Genomic DNA, 15367 nt, shown 5'->3' with positions numbered 1-15367 from the left:
TTTCATAAGATAGCCATTATAGTGTATATGAGTGTTTATTTTATTACCTGGTCATGCTTGCTATGATAATATATCATTTACTAGAAAGTCCCGCATGTGGGAGCAGCTTCATAAGTATATTAAGAATTTCTTTTTTATATAGCTGTTTTCATGCACACCAGAAGAGGGCATCAGATCCCTCTTCAACAGATGGTTGTGAGCCACCATGTGGTTGCTGGGAATTGAACTCAGGACCTTTGGAAGAGCAGTCAGTGCTCTTAACCACTGAGCCATCTCTCCAGTCCCAAGTAACCAAGTAAGAGTTTTTGGGTTTTTTTGTTTTTTGTTTTTTGTTTTTTTTTTTTGGTGGTTTTTTTTTGTTTGTTTGTTTGTTTGTTTTTGGTTTTTTGAGACAGGGTCTCTCTGTATAGCCCTGGCTGTCCTGGAACTCACTTTGTAGACCAGCCTGGCCTCGAACTCAGAAATCTGTCTGCCTCTGCTGCCTCCCGAGTGCTGGGATTAAAGGCGTGCGCCACCACACCTGGCATGTAAGAGTTTCTTGCTGAGTGTGGTGACACATACCTTTAGTCCCAACCCACGGTGGGGGGGGTGGGGGGGCAGAGGCAGGCTCGCCTGTTCTACATAGTGAGACCCTGTGTCCTGAATAAAGGAATAAGTCAGCGTAAGATGAATTGCTTCAATTGAAACGGTATTTTTTCCATTTGAGTGTTATGGAGAAAAAAAGAAGTACACACATGAGAATTTGTGATAGTCAGCAATTAGGTTTATATTGCTTTTTTTGGACTAACAAATGAAATATATATATATTTTGGGGCCCTTAGGAAGATTTCAAGTAAAGGTTTAGAGAATTTCTTTTTTACTTAAAGCAGCCAATGTCAAAAATTAAAGATAGAGGGTTGTTTTGTTTTGAGGAGGGGCTATTGGGTATGGGATCTAGGCCCTTTGTCCTGCTCTCCACTAAGCTCCACCCTCTAGCTGTATGTACTCTTAAGAGGGATGCCTCTTATGTAAGCCCAGGTGAGGGGCTGCGTTGCCTTACATGAATTACTTGAGCCTCTCCAGGGTTCAGAAAACAGCATCAAAGAAAATGTGCTGAGCAAAAACTATAATCATGACTGTGGGCCTTTCTAGCCATTAGGTGATGTTTCTAGTTTGTAATTCCCTACTGTTCATGGTGGAATCCAGTAGAAGTCAGATAATGGTATTATCCACTAGGGTTTCTGCTTCCTTGAAGTATGGTATCCAGATTTTCCTGGAAGTTATCTTCAGAACTGGTAGTCAGTGGCCAGACCCGAGGGACAGCAACTCCTCACCTCCCGCCCCCACGCCCAGAGTGTTCGTGCATGCTCCGCTTCATGCAGTGTAGGGCTGTTGAAAGGTGGAGTGTGTTTAGTAGAGTATTCTGGTGAGGATGGACGGACGGACTGCAGGTTTTCCCTTCCCATCCATGGCAACCTGCAGGGGTCACTGTGTGGCCTTCTTTAGCAGATGTTCTGTTTTGGCCACTGCAGGCCTTGCTTGCCACACAACCTTGTGTCTTAAGGCTGTGGGGCATGGCTGGGCTGGGAGTGGTGTGAGTTAAGGCAGGAAAGATGGGAGCCCAGTTCCAACTTCGATGAGCCAGGGGCAGGTGCATTCCTAGCTGGTTTCCCAGAAACGATGTCAAATCTAGAATTTTAGTAACGCTTAAAAGAAGTGTTTGTGTATGTGTGTGTGCATCTGTCTGACTGTCTGTCTGTCTGTCTGTCTGTCTGTCTGTCTTTTGGTGGTTTTCTGGCCAGAAGAATAGGTCTTCAGTTTGGGGCTTAGATGCTGAGCTTACTGGGGTTTGCTCTGCCCCTGGAGAAAAGAACCTGGAGCCCGTGGCTGAGTTTTGTTTGAGAAGCTAGGAACTGTGTTTGTATCTTGAACCAGCCTGAACTGGAATTATCCGGTTTGAGTTGGCTGTTTGCCACCTCCTGAAAGCTTCCTTGTTTTGCCAGCCTTTGCCTTGTTTGTGGCGTTGCTGGGTGCAGTGGGCAGAAACTGCTGCTGGGACTGTCCAGCCTGGTAGCATGGGTGTGCTCTTGGGGGCGGTGTCCACCAAGCCCAGAGGCGGGGCCGCTGGCCGGCTGCTGTCATAAGTCCTCTTGTCCTCCGCCTCTGCTGTAGTCCACCGTCCTCCTGTCTCTGCCTTTTCCATCGAGCAGGTGACCAGAGCTCCCTGGAGCTGCTTTTAGCCTTGCCAGGCTTTCTGTTCTTTCCCTTGGACTGTGCCAGGGTTGGTTTTGGTTAGGTTGAAAGTAATTGAAACAGGTTATGGTAAATCTGTGCTTGATGGAGTGTGGATTTTTTTTTTTTTTTTTTTTTGGTTTTCCTAGACAGGGTTTCTCTGTATAGCCCTGGCTGTCCTGGAACTCACTCTGTAGACCAGGCTGGCCTCGAACTCAGAAATCCGCCTGCCTCTGCCTCCCAAGTGCTGGGACTAAAGGCGTGCGCCACCACGCCCGGCTCTGGAGTGTGGATTTTAACTTTGATGAAATGTTTGTTTGTTTTCGAAGCAGGGTCTCACTGTGTAGCCCTGGCTGCTTTGGAATTTACTATGTAGACCAGGCTGACCTTCGAACTCAGAGGCGCACCTTTCTCTCCCTCCAGGTGCTGGGATTAAAGGTGCTGCCCTGTCTCCTTTGTTCTGTTTTTATACAAGTTTCTCAAGTAGCCCGGGCTGGCTTCCACTTTCTGGAGGTTCTAGAAATTCTGAGGACTTATGACAGCATCCTCACTCCTGAGCGTCGGCCTATAGGAGTGAGAGCCCTGGCTCTGGGCTTTTTATTTAGTAACTCCTTGCCATTTTTTCTCTCTTTTAAAAAATAATTTATTTTTACTTTGTGTGAATTAGTGTTTTGCTTGCATGCATGTCTGTGTGTGAGGGTGTCAGATCTTGGAGTTACACTTGAGAGCTGCCATGATGGGTCTTGAACCCGGGTCCTATTGAAAAGCAGTCTAGGCTCTTTACCTCTGAGCCCTCTCACTGGCTTTAACTTCTCTCTCTCTTTTTTAAAATATTATTTTTATTTAATATATACAAGTATATTGTATCTGCCTTCAGACACTCCAGAAGAGGGCATCAGATCCTATTACAGATGGTTGTGGGTGCTGGGACTTGAACTCAGGACCTCTGGAAGAGCAGTCAGTGTTCTTAACCACTGAGCCATCTCTCCAGCCCAATTTTTCCTTTTTTTTTTTTTTTAAATATTTATTTATTATTTTATGTAAGTACACTGTAGCTGTCTTCAGACACACCAGAAGAGGGCATCAGATGTCATTACGGATGGTTGTAAGCCACCATGTGGTTGCTGGGATTTGAACTCAGGACCTTCAGAAGAGCAGTCAGTGCTCCTAACCACTGAGCCATCTCTCCAGCCCCCCCCCTTTTTTTTTAAATCATCTTTTTTTTTTTTTTTAGATTTATTTATTATATGTAAGTACACTGTAGCTGTCTTCAGACACTCCAGAAGAGGGCATCAGATTTCGTTACAGATGGTTGTGAGCCACCATGTGGTTGCTGGGATTTGAACTCGTGACCTTCGGAAGAGCAGTCGGCGCTCTTAACCACTGAGCCATCTCGCCAGCCCCTCCTTTTTTTTTTTTTTTTTATTTTTTTAAATGATGGAGATGGGAGCTAAGATTTAATCCCCCCTGAGCAGGAGTCTACTACCAATCAGTATAGGCGCCCCCATTCCCTGACAGAATCTCACTGCATATCTTAGGCCTGCCTGAATTTGTGGGTGCATGCGTGAGCGTGTATTCATGTCTGCTTAGAGGCTAGAAGAGGCCTTCAGACTCCTGGAACAGGAGTTAGTGTTTAGGGTTGTTTGCATGATTGCTGCCTTACATCAGTCCTGAGGTATGAACTGTGGTCCTCAAGGTAGGGCTGTTAACCACTGGGCACCTCTCCAGGCTCCTGCCTCACTCTGGGCCACCACAGCTGGCTACACTCACTGCTGATGGGGAAAGGAAGGGTAGTGTGAAGGGTTTTAAAGTGCCCACTAAGGTCTTCAGAGAGGTTCCTACTGTGCATCTGTGACTGCAGTGTCGTGGGCTGGGCTGCTGCAGGTGACCATTCCTACATGAAACCCCAGGCCTCCTGGGATCCTCTTGATTCTCGCAGGGACAGCTGCTTTTGAATGTGCCCTGTCACAGTGCCACAGCCATTGTGCATTATGGCTTTGTGTCTTTGGTGAAAATTCTAAAGAAATGGCCGCATTTAGAGGGAACAGCTTTAGGCCGAGGTTTTTCAATAATAAGCCAGTGTCCCCAAGTTGTAAAGCTAAGCTGCCTCTGGGTAGCTGAGTGCCTTTCAGACCTCTTGGGCCCGGGGAGACTTCCAAAGAATGTTCCGAAGTAGGCACGAGCGGGCTTCTCTCGTGTCCTGGACAGGACGGAGAGTTAGCGTAAAGTTACATTTGGGAAGGACAAAACCTCAAAGTATATTGGCTTAGGCATTGACACAGGCTGCCTCAGGTGTACCCAGTTGGGATTTCGTTTGAAATGAAATAGCCTACGTTTTTGCTGGGTATAGTGGCTGGCACCTGGGTTGTTGTACTCAAGGGCCTAAGGAAGGAGGCTCTCACTCAAGCCTGAGCTGCAGAGCGACATCCGGAGTTTCTTGTTTGTTTGTTTTTTAGAAAAGGTGGTTCATGGTAAACAGCACCAAAGAGGCAGAGGCAGGTGGATGGATTTCTATGAGTTCGAGGCCGGCCAGTATTACATAGTAAGACTCATTGGTCTGAATGAGAATGGTCCCAAGTAGGCTCATGTACTTGAATGCTTAGTCCCCAGTTGGTGGAATAGTTTGGGAAGGATTAGGAGGTGTGACCTTGTTGGAGAAGGTGGCCCACTCGGGGTGGACCTTGAGGTTTCAAGAACCCACAGCAGACCTAGCCCTGTCCTCTCTGAGGATGAGGATGTGAGCTCGCAGCTACTGCTGCAGTGCCATGCATGCTTGCCTGCTGCCATGCTTCCCACCATGTTCTTGGACTCACTCACCCTCTGAAGCCGTAAATAAGCAAGCCCTAATTAAATGCTTCCTTTCATAAGCTGCCTTGGTCATGATGTTTCATCATAGCGATAGAAAAATAGCTAAGACAGACCTTGGTGCAAAACAAAACAAAACACACCTCCCCAAACCCTTCCAGCATTCTGTTTGATCTGTGGGCTGCCTTGGTCCAGGCGTTCCTAAGCATTTTAGTTGGTGGTACTTACTTCACGGTTGAGAATAAGCACATCCCACTATGACGTCATTGTCACCACGGGCTTTCTCATCCGTCTCCTGACTGTCCAGTTCAAAGGAAACTAACTCCCAGTTCCCCAAACTCCAAAAGGCAGCCCCCGTGCCCAGAAACGAGGGTCCAGGCAGATCTGGACTATGAGAGGATTTCTGGTGGTGGATAAAAGCCAGCGTTTGCCCAGGAATCTCTGTAGCCGCTTCTCACCTACCAGGAGTCATTTTTCTTCCCTCTGGCAGAGGGACATGGCTCTCCAATTAACCCATCAGCACAGCAAGATCCACATTGGCCCTCAGGCTCCCTCAGTCAGTCCCTGATTACTTCCTATGCATGGCAGCCCCCTGCCTCTGTGCTCCCTCCCAGTTACTCACCCAGCTATTCCCGGCTGCTGCTTTTCTCACTCCAGTCTCTCAGTCTCCATCCCTGCTGGTCTCCCCTTTCTCACAGATGGCCGTGTTCAGTCTACTTTTCCCACTTCGCTCTGCACTCTCTGCTCTGCACTCTTTCAGATGCCCCTGGCTGTTCTCACTCTCACATCTACCTTAAGAATCTAGCCACAGGGCTGGTGAGATGGCTCAGCGGGTAAGAGCACCCGACTGCTCTTCCGAAGGTCAGGAGTTCAAATCCCAGCAACCACATGGTGGCTCACAACCATCCGTAACGAGATCTGACTCCCTCTTCTGGAGTGTCTGAAGACAGCTACAGTGTACTTACATATAATAAATAAATAAATCTTTAAAAAAAAAAAAACTCTTAAAAAAAAAAAAAAAAAGAATCTAACCACAACCGGGAGCCGTCCTGTGGGCAGTTTCTCTACAGCGTACCGGCTGACCCATCTGATGACTGACCACCCTGCATCCTCCGGGTGTTCCGAGTGCTGCTGTGTGAGGATGGCTTTTCTTCTTCTTCTTCTTCGGGCAGACTTGCTTTGACTGTGGAGAGAGCATTTGTGCTTGATGCTTTTGTAACTTTAATTTTTTAGTTTTATTTTTTAGACAGAGTCTTTCGGTGTAGCTCAGGCTGCCCTCAACCAATCCTCTTGCCGTAGCTTTCTAAGTGCTTGGATTCTAGGTGTGTTTCACCTTAGTAGGCTGTATTGGGATCTTTTGCTTTGAAGGTTACCAGCGAAGGAGCTTTTCCGAAGAACGCAGGGCCTCGTGCAGGCCAGGCAGGTGCTGTGGCATGCTCTGTGCCTCCAACCTGCTTTCTGACTCTCAAGAGGGATTGCAACTCTTTTTGCTTGTCCTCTTTGGAATTTAAACTGAAAATATTCCAGGGTCAAGGTTGTTTGTTTCCCAAAACTGAGACAGTGCTCTTAACCACTGAGCCATCCCTCCAGCCCCGTTTGTTGTTTTTTGAGACAGGGTTTCTCTGTGTAGCCCTGGCTGTCCTGGAGCTCACTCTGTAGACCAGGCTGGCCTCGAACTCAGAGCTCCACTGCCTCTGCCTCCCAAGTGCTGGGATTAAAGGCTTGTGCCATCACAGCCCCGCTTGTGCCTTTCATTCAGCTCATTTCACCATCATACCTTCAAGGCTCACTCACCGTGTTCTGTATCACCCCTTTGTAAGGCTGAACAATACTTGATCATTGTTGTTAGGTTGGGACAGAGCTTGCTGTGATCAGCCTGGTCTCAAGCTTGCAATGATTCTTTTGCCTCAACCTCCCCAGTGTTGGAATGTTACAGCTGTGCCCAGTTATAAAGATCCCTGTGTTGTGTGCCTGATTCTTCCAGCCCCCCTGCTTCCTTCCTTTGATTTTATTTCAGCCAGATCTGATAGGGAGGCTAAAACATGTATGGCTTAGTGCTCGCATGTCCCTCGCATGCAGCAGTGGCGAGCTCAGCAGCAGGCTCAGGAGGGCCTCGCACTTCATCTTATTGTCTTGTGTTGCTGGAGGTTAAGACCCGGGTCTTAACTGTTCTTCACTGCTGAGCGGCACTGTACTCAGCTTTAGGTTTTAGTCTCTTGCTTATTACCCAGCTCTCTGTGGTGAACTATTTCTATATTTTACATAACTTCCAGAGATAATCATAAGCTTTAAAAAAACCAGCTGCAGCTGTCGCTGCGTTCTGAAGAATGAAGTCATGGTTACCCTTTTGTGAGAGCTAAGTGCACACTTTTAAACAGCACTTTCTGCTAAAATCAGTTACTCAGAGTCTTTGGGCTGGGGATGCAGTTCAGGGTCCAGTACCTGCCCAGTGTGTGGGAGGCCCTGGGGTCTGTCCCCAGCACCTGACACAGCACAAACCCTTCACCCTGGGGTAGAGGGTTACTGTTTGCCTGTGTAGCAGGAATTACTACATGGAGCTGCTTGGTTTGGTCTCACACACAGCTTTGCGCTTCTGTGAGTTCCTCTGACTTGCTCCCCATTCTGTTTTGGGTGGCCGTCATATCTGATTTTCCTCAGTAAGGTCTGGAATGTCATTTCCATCCCTCAGGCCACCTCTGCTCTAACTTTGCTGAGTCACAGCTGACTCGGGGCTAAGGTCATGCTAAAGAAACTTGGAAGACTGGAAGACAGCATGTGAGACCTCTAGAGACTTCCCTTCTTAAGAAACAAAGGGAACTCTTCTTACTGTGCAGGATGCCTGGGGAGAGTAAACAAGAGCACATGCTCCCTTGCAGACTTTTGAAGGGCCCAGTTCTGTGGCAGGAAGTGTTTCACATCAGCGGACCCGTGCCGTCCGTCTCCAGAACCTTCCCACCTTTGCAAACTGAAATACTTTAAAAATTTTGTAGATTTGTTTATTTTATTCTGTGTGTATGGGTATTTTGCCTGCTTGTGCTTGCACACCGTGTGTGCCTGATACCCAGGGAGGTCGGAAGAGAGCACTGGATTTCCTGGAACTAATGTATGGGTGGGTGTGGGCCGTTATGTGGATATCTGGAATTGAACCCAGGTCCTCGTCAAGAACAAGTGTTAGTAACTGCCGAGCTGCCTCTCCAGCCTTCCGAACTGAAACGTAAAGGTATTGTCTACTGCCGACAGTTTCTGGGCTGGGACGGTGACACAGTCCATAAGCTTGCCTTGTAAGCATGCAGATCTCAGCTTGGATCCCAGCATCCATGGCACATGTGCAGGCAGGAGCTCTAGGGCTCGCTGGCCAGCCACTCTCGCAGAATCCGCCAGCTCCTAGCTGCAGTGGGACCTGCCTCAAAAAATAAGGTGGAGAGAAATTTCGAAAAGCACACCATACCACTCCCATGCCTATGGGTCCATGTGACTGTGTGTGCACACGTACATGTGGGTCTATGTGACTGTGTGTGCACACGTACATGTGGGTTCATGTGAATGTGTGCACACACACTGGTTCTCTGCCTATGACTTTGACTACTCTCAGTGTCTAGTATGGGACCATAAGTGTGCTTTTGTGTCCGACTCTTTGACTCAGCACAGCGTTCTCTAGGTTCCTCACATCATAGATTGTGTCAGGCTGAATTCACTCCCTCCTTAAGGCTCATCAATAGCAGTCATACTGTGTGTGCCCACAGCACACTCCATTTTGTGTATCCATTCAACTGTCTCACACTTGGTTTTAAGTGCCTACCTTTTGACTGCAAACCGTGCTACGTGTGGGTACATGGATGCCCATGAGCCTCTTGTCCAGGTTTTCTGGTGCATGGGCACAGTGGGAATGTTGGGTTATACGGTGTTGAATTTGGGGGACATGCTATACACTTCTCCCAGTGACAGTGCTATTTCACCTGCCCAGCACCTGCACAAACTGCCCCAGATTCTCTACATTGTGATTGCTGGAGACAGAACAACGTAGCCCAAGCTAGCCCTAAACTCTCCACATTCCTGTCTCAGCCTTCTAAGTGTTGGGCCTTCACTTGTAGTAGCTTGAGGTTGAGGCTGGAGAAATGCTGCAAGTTTAAGGCCAGTATGGCCTACTGAAAGAGAAGTAATCCGTCACATGGGTTTGCTGTCCTTTGTTGTTTTTGGAGACAGGGTCTAGTTCCATAGATTACACTTTAGATCCTCTGCTCTTCCGAAGTCTCCTGTGCCTGCAATTCTCAGCCTCCATCAGCACAGGCACCCATCCTCCGCTGCCTTGATTTCCGACTGGGTGTGGTCAGTGCTGTTTAGGGGCTTTCCATGTACTTAGTTTTCATTAGTTCCAGTCCTTTGAGGATTTGGGGATCCCTCCCCTGATTGTTTGAATTGTATCGAAAATATCTCGTTCAGGAGCTGTACTAGTCAGGTTCTCTAGAGTTACAGGATTCACAATGAATCTGTATACAGCAAGGGACTTTATTAGAATGACTTCCAGGCTGCTGATTCAGTAATGGCTGCTTGAGAAGGCAAAGTCCCAAGAATCCAGCAGTTTGTCAGTCCGCAAGGCTGGAGCCTTCGCTGGTCTTCAGCAGACGCTAGAATCCCGAGGAAGTGGGTAGGCTGTGGTGCCAGTGAAGGAATGGACTTGCTGGCCGGGCAAGAGCAAGATGGCAGAGAGCACAGGCTTCCGTCTTCTGTGTCCTTCCTTACATAGGCTTCAGCAGAAGGTGACGCCCAGGTTAAAGTGTGTCTTCCTGCCGCAAGAGCAAGGTTAAATGAGGATCTCCTGCTTAAGATTAAATCCTAACTTAATTAAGCAAAAATCTCTCCAGTTTTGGATTTTAGTTAATTTCAATGTAGGCAAGTTGACAACCAAAAACAGGCATCAGCAGGGCTGAAAAGAAGACAAGCGGTTGAGCGGCAGGAGGGCGAGCTGGCCCTGCAGAACACTCAGGCTCAGTTCCGAGCACCCAAACTGCACAGCTCTCAGCTTCCTGGAACCTCACGAGATCTGACATTTTCTTCTGGCTGTCTCAGGCTCCTACATGCAGCATAAATGTGTGCTTGTGCTACACACACAAACACATGTGCACACACATAAATAGAAATAAGAATAATATTTGAAATGATACTCATTAAACAAAATAATCCAGTAACTTCGATATACAATATAGATATTAGGTTTAATTTACCTTTTTAAAGTATGTTCTTTGTGTGCCTGCTTACATGTGAAACCCAGAGGACAGCCTGTGATCCTTCCTTCTCTTCTTCCACCATGTGTTGTATCAAGCTGGCAGCAAGTGCCTCTACCCACAGTGCCACCTTACCGACTGTCACTATTGAGCTTAGAGGGCTGGGTACGGTGACACAAGCCTTGAATCTCAGCACTCAGGAGGAGACAGAGATAGATGGGTCTCGGAGTTGTTCCAGGACAACCAGGGCTACACAGGGAAACTATTTTTTTTTAAAAAAAATATTAATTATTGTTGTTAATGTACTTTGGGGGAGGAAAAACATCCGGGGCCTTAAGTCTTTGGCTTGAATGAAAAGAAAAAAGCTTACTACAGAGTCCATATTAAAATGATTGGACTGGTTTCCATTCATGTCAACCCTATTAGCAGTGCTCTTTATTTTGCTCATTGTTTCAAAATGATAAAATAATCTGCACGCTGCATGTGGTGGTGCACAGGTTGGTATTGGGGGCAGAGAAAGGTGAATTTCTTGAGTTGGAGGCCAGCTTGGTCTACAAAGTGAGTTCCAGGACAGCCTGGGCTACACAGAGAAACCCTGTCTGGAAAACCCACAAACCATCTGCAGCGTTTCTTGGCCTTGCTATCAATAGAAGGAGAAACCATGCATTTTCTTTTTCTGGTTTGCTGTGATCAGCTGACACCAGCATAGTTTGAGACCTAGCTTTCCCTTCAGTCTAGAATTAGAAGTTGACCTGGAGGAAGGATGACAGAGACCCCTGAGAATGTCTTCATCTGCGCACACACTGTGGCATGTTTGTGTGCACAGTCCACACACACATACATGCCACACAGAAAAGTGTAATAAGACAATATACCTTGCCCTTAACTAGAGCTTCTGATGTGGAGAGATGGTTAGTGCTGTTGAGTTGGAAGGTTCTGAGAAGGAACAACTAGGAAGATACGGTGGCCCACGGGGATTTCCCAGGAGTGATCCTTAGTCACATGAAGAGTTTGAAGCCTACGTGGATTATGTAAGTCCCTGTCTCAAAAAAGCAAAATTGTTGAGTTTGATACTGTATATCTGTATCTCCAGTACTCTAGCTTGCAGGGAGTTAGTGAATTAGAGTCAGTCCTGGACTGTGTGAAGAAACCCTGTCTCAAAAAAGAGAGGAGGAGTTTCTCTTGTGCAGTGATGCGTTTTGTAATATGGACAACTGAGCATCGAGGACTGCGGTCACGATTTGAAGTGTCTGATGAAAAGGTGCACTCCCCACTCTCCCTCCTGATTCTAGCCTATGAGTTAGGTAGGAGAAAGAAATGATTGGTTTCCTGAAGAGAAGTCATTTAAAAGCATTGATTCAGAGGTGGGTACCGTGGCATGTGCCATCCTGACCTACAGAGTGCGTTCCAGGGCATGGCTAAGGAGAGAGGCTCTGGCTTTAAAAGCAGGTGATGGTGGTGAGGGCCTTTAGTCCCTGCACTTGAGAGCAGAGGCAGGAGGATCTTTGTAAGTTTAAGGCCAGCCTGGTCTACAGTGTGAGTTCCAGGACATCTGGGGCTGCACAGAGAAACCCTGCCTCAACAAAACAAACACAATTATTGCTTCAGATTCTATCTCATTCCCCGTCTCAACAATGCAAACAGACAGACAGACAGACAGACAAACTGGAAGACAAGGCAGCTTGGTAAGTAAAGGAGCTTGTGGCCAAGCCTGACGGCCTGAGTGGGTCCCAGGGACCTACAGGGAGAAGCTGTCCTCTGGCCGCCACATGCACAGACAGCCTTGAGATCGAACAGAAACAGTCACTGCCAGGCCTCCTATAATGTTCACGCTTAAGCCTTCCATCTTAAAAGAAAAGAAACTTTTTCAAGGCTATCAGGAAGAAAAACGTTACTTCATTATATAAGCAGTATCTTGAATAGGAAACTGTTGTCATGGAAACTCACATTAACTAAGATCATAGCTTTTTAACTAATGATGCCTTTATAGGTAAAAAAAAAAACATATAAGTTCATCAAGCAACACAAGTCACCACAGGGTGACCACAGTATTGAATACACTATATGATGTCATCTGAAATGCCATCTAATCCCAAAGTAACTATTGAGGGAAACATTTTCATCCAGTGTTATGTATATAACCCAAATTCCTTAGCAGTGGATGAATACGTAAACCCCAAGTGTAGTCTGCACAGATCATGGACACTGCTAGGTCTAGGCAGATCTACATAGCAAGATGCTCTCTTAGACAGAAGTAGCAACTAAACATGGACTGGGCTTTGGAAATGAGCAGGCAACTACAGGTTACACACCAGGTCACATTAAAGACATGCAGCGTGGGGGAGGGGTCGACGGGACGGTTCAGTAGGTACCTGACACCCTGAATCCGCACCTGAGAACCCTGTGGCATTAGGAAAGGACCAGTCCTGTCGAGCTGCCCTCTGCTTCCACAGGCACGGACCATGGCATGTGCATTCAGAAGGTAGAAGCAGGTGGATCTACATTAATGCCTGCTTCCAGACTAGCCAAGGCCGCACAGTGAGAAACCAGCTCGGACAGAACAAAAACCATCACACAGACCCTAAGCAGATACTACCTGTCTGGTGTAGTGGCTCGAGAGGGAGTGAATTCCAGTGGAGGCTTGCCAGTGAGTGCCAGGCCAGCGGCAGCCTCAGCCAGAGACCCTGCTGTTCACCTCCATGCCACTCCAGGAGCGAGAGGCCTGCTTCACCACCCCTGGCTTTCTTATTGAGCTTAAGAAAATATACCCTGGACTGGAGAGATGGCTCAGCGGTTAAGAACACCGACTGCTCTTCCAGAGGTTCTTAGTTCAATTCCCAGCAAGCACATGGTGGCTTGCAACCATCTGTAATGGGATCTGATGCCCTCTTCTGCTGTGTCTGAAGACAGCTACAGTGAATGGGATTGGAACAAGAGCTGGGGAGTTGGCTCAGCAGTTAAGAGCACTGGCTGTTCTTCCGAAGGTCCTGAGTTCAAATCCCAGCAACCATTCAGTGGCTCACAACCATCTGTAATGAGATTGGATGCCCTCGTCTGGTGTGTCTGAAAACAGCTACAGTGTATTTACGTATAATAAATAAATCTTTAGAAAAAAACAAAAAGTCCACTTTATTAAGTGTCACTCCCCGTTTACCCACTGACTAGGCTCAAGTGAGTTGGTGCACTTGATCCTCAGTCACTCGAGAGTCTAGAGGGAAAGTGATGGGCACACTTGGGCTGGAGACTGTCCTTTTTAAGGGCAGACAGTGAGTGCTCTTACCAATGACATCACATGTGGAAAAGTTTGTGCTGTGAAGTTTGTTTCATGCATAAAATTCTTAAAAGTCCCGTATGCTGTCGTCTTGAGGCTGTGTGTAGCATCTGCTTGAAAGGTGAACGCTGTGTTTGCCTTGAGTCGTGTATCTGTAACAGTCGCAAGAGCTTAAGTGACCTGTCTGTCCAAGGTGTGCGGTGTCCCTGAACCAGTGTTCAGGCTCTTATCTCCAGAGCCGGCTCAGTTGTCCCATCACAGTTGTCACTGTTGATATTCTAAGGGAACCACATACAGGGATGTGTTTCTTAGCCTTTTTGAGGTAAGGTCTTGCTGTGTAGCCCAGGCTAGTCCGGAACTCTCAAATCTTAGTGCTACCCACCGCCTCTAGGACATAGGGTGACAGATACAGTGACCTGAGAGGGTCGTCGAAGCTGCAGTTGCCCTTTGGTGGCCTGTGTTGGTGAAAGAATGTTAACTTTTCTTTCCATACTCAGCCAGTGTGAGCTGCCTTCTGCTCCTCTCTGAGGACCGAGTGTGGACTCCAGAAATCTTGGCCTCAGCGTGGCCCTGATAGCTAGTTGTTGCCGTTTTTCGTTGTTCATGTTTCTCCTTCTGTTTGTCATTACTAAGGTCTGTGTCCCCCGTTGTGTGTTTGCTGTTCTGATTGCAGTAGCGACTCCAGCAGCACGGCCAGTGACGACTCTCCGGCCCGCTCTGTTCAGTCGGCTGCAGTCCCCGCACCCACTTCCCAGTTGCTTTCGTCCCTTGAAAAAGATGAGCCCCGGAAAAGTTTTGGGATCAAAGTTCAGAATCTTCCAGTACGCTCTACAGGTAAGTTTTATATGAGTGCAGTTTCCTCTCAGCTGAGGGAGATGGCAGCACTCACAGAGGAGCTAGAGTGGGTGGGGCAGTTTAAGTCCTGCCTTTGTGGCTTATTAGCATTTGATGCCACAAACAAAAAGCAGGTGAGTATAAATAACTGTACAGGGCTTATTTGCTAAGCATTGAGAGCAAGCTCGTCAGCAGGAGAAGGGAGAGGAGGGAAGTCATGCCGTGAGGGAAGCAGGCAGGGTCAGCATGGGACATCCTCAGGCGGTCAGCGGTCAGCATGGGAACGATCCTCAGGCGATCAGCTGGCCACGGTAAGGAAGCAAGGCTCAGGGACAGCAGGCTTAGGATGCGCATTGTATGCAACAAGATAAAAAGACAGAAGCAGCAATTGGGCTTTGGAGTTGAAGCTCTGGAGTTGAAGCTCAGAAAAGCAGGCACAGGAACAACAGTGTTTTATTTATGGGCAACACACACACACACACACACACACACACACACACACACACACACGTACATGAATATCACAGATACAGGCAGATACATGGTTTGCTTTTGAAATAGATACTTTTCTAGATTAAATATTCTGGTTTGAGGGAAGCAGGTAACATGAGAAGATGTGCTTGTCTTGTTTGACTCTGTAGACACAAGCCTTAAAGACGGCCTTTTCCATGAGTTTAAGAAGTTTGGCAAGGTGACGTCAGTGCAGATCCACGGGGCCTCCGAGGAGAGATACGGCCTGGTGTTCTTCCGGCAGCAAGAGGACCAAGAAAAAGCATTGACCGCATCCAAGGGGAAGCTCTTCTTCGGCATGCAGATCGAGGTGACTGCATGGGTAGGACCAGGTGAGACTGCAGAGTTGACTTTCATTCAGAGCAGCATGCCACCCACGTCGGTTTGTGAGTGGTACTTAGGGCTTGGCACTGTCTGCTTTCATTTCTTAATTTACTGGCCCAATGTCTTAGTTTTTAAAGGGTGGGGTACTGAGTTGTGCTTTTGCCATGGAGAAACCCGCACCTTTTGAAAT

The 15367-nt window shown here is 47.5% G+C and overlaps 1 protein-coding gene across 6 annotated transcripts in view; it reads left to right on the top strand.

Annotated features, from left to right (window-relative positions):
• Window positions 1-15367, top strand: part of Spen (spen family transcription repressor) — a 70760-nt gene that overhangs the window by 30064 nt on the left and 25329 nt on the right. For all 6 annotated transcript variants that reach the window (XM_006539073.4, XM_006539069.3, NM_001347235.1 and 3 more), the window contains exons 4-5: window positions 14183-14343; window positions 14985-15185. In XM_006539073.4, coding sequence (XP_006539136.1) covers window positions 14183-14343; window positions 14985-15185 — 362 coding nt within the window. The remainder of the gene's footprint in view (window positions 1-14182; window positions 14344-14984; window positions 15186-15367) is intronic.

This window comes from Mus musculus, chromosome 4 (assembly GCF_000001635.26).
Source record: "Mus musculus strain C57BL/6J chromosome 4, GRCm38.p6 C57BL/6J".
NCBI lineage: Eukaryota > Metazoa > Chordata > Mammalia > Rodentia > Muridae > Mus > Mus musculus.
This window is presented reverse-complemented; position numbering and strand designations above follow the sequence as displayed.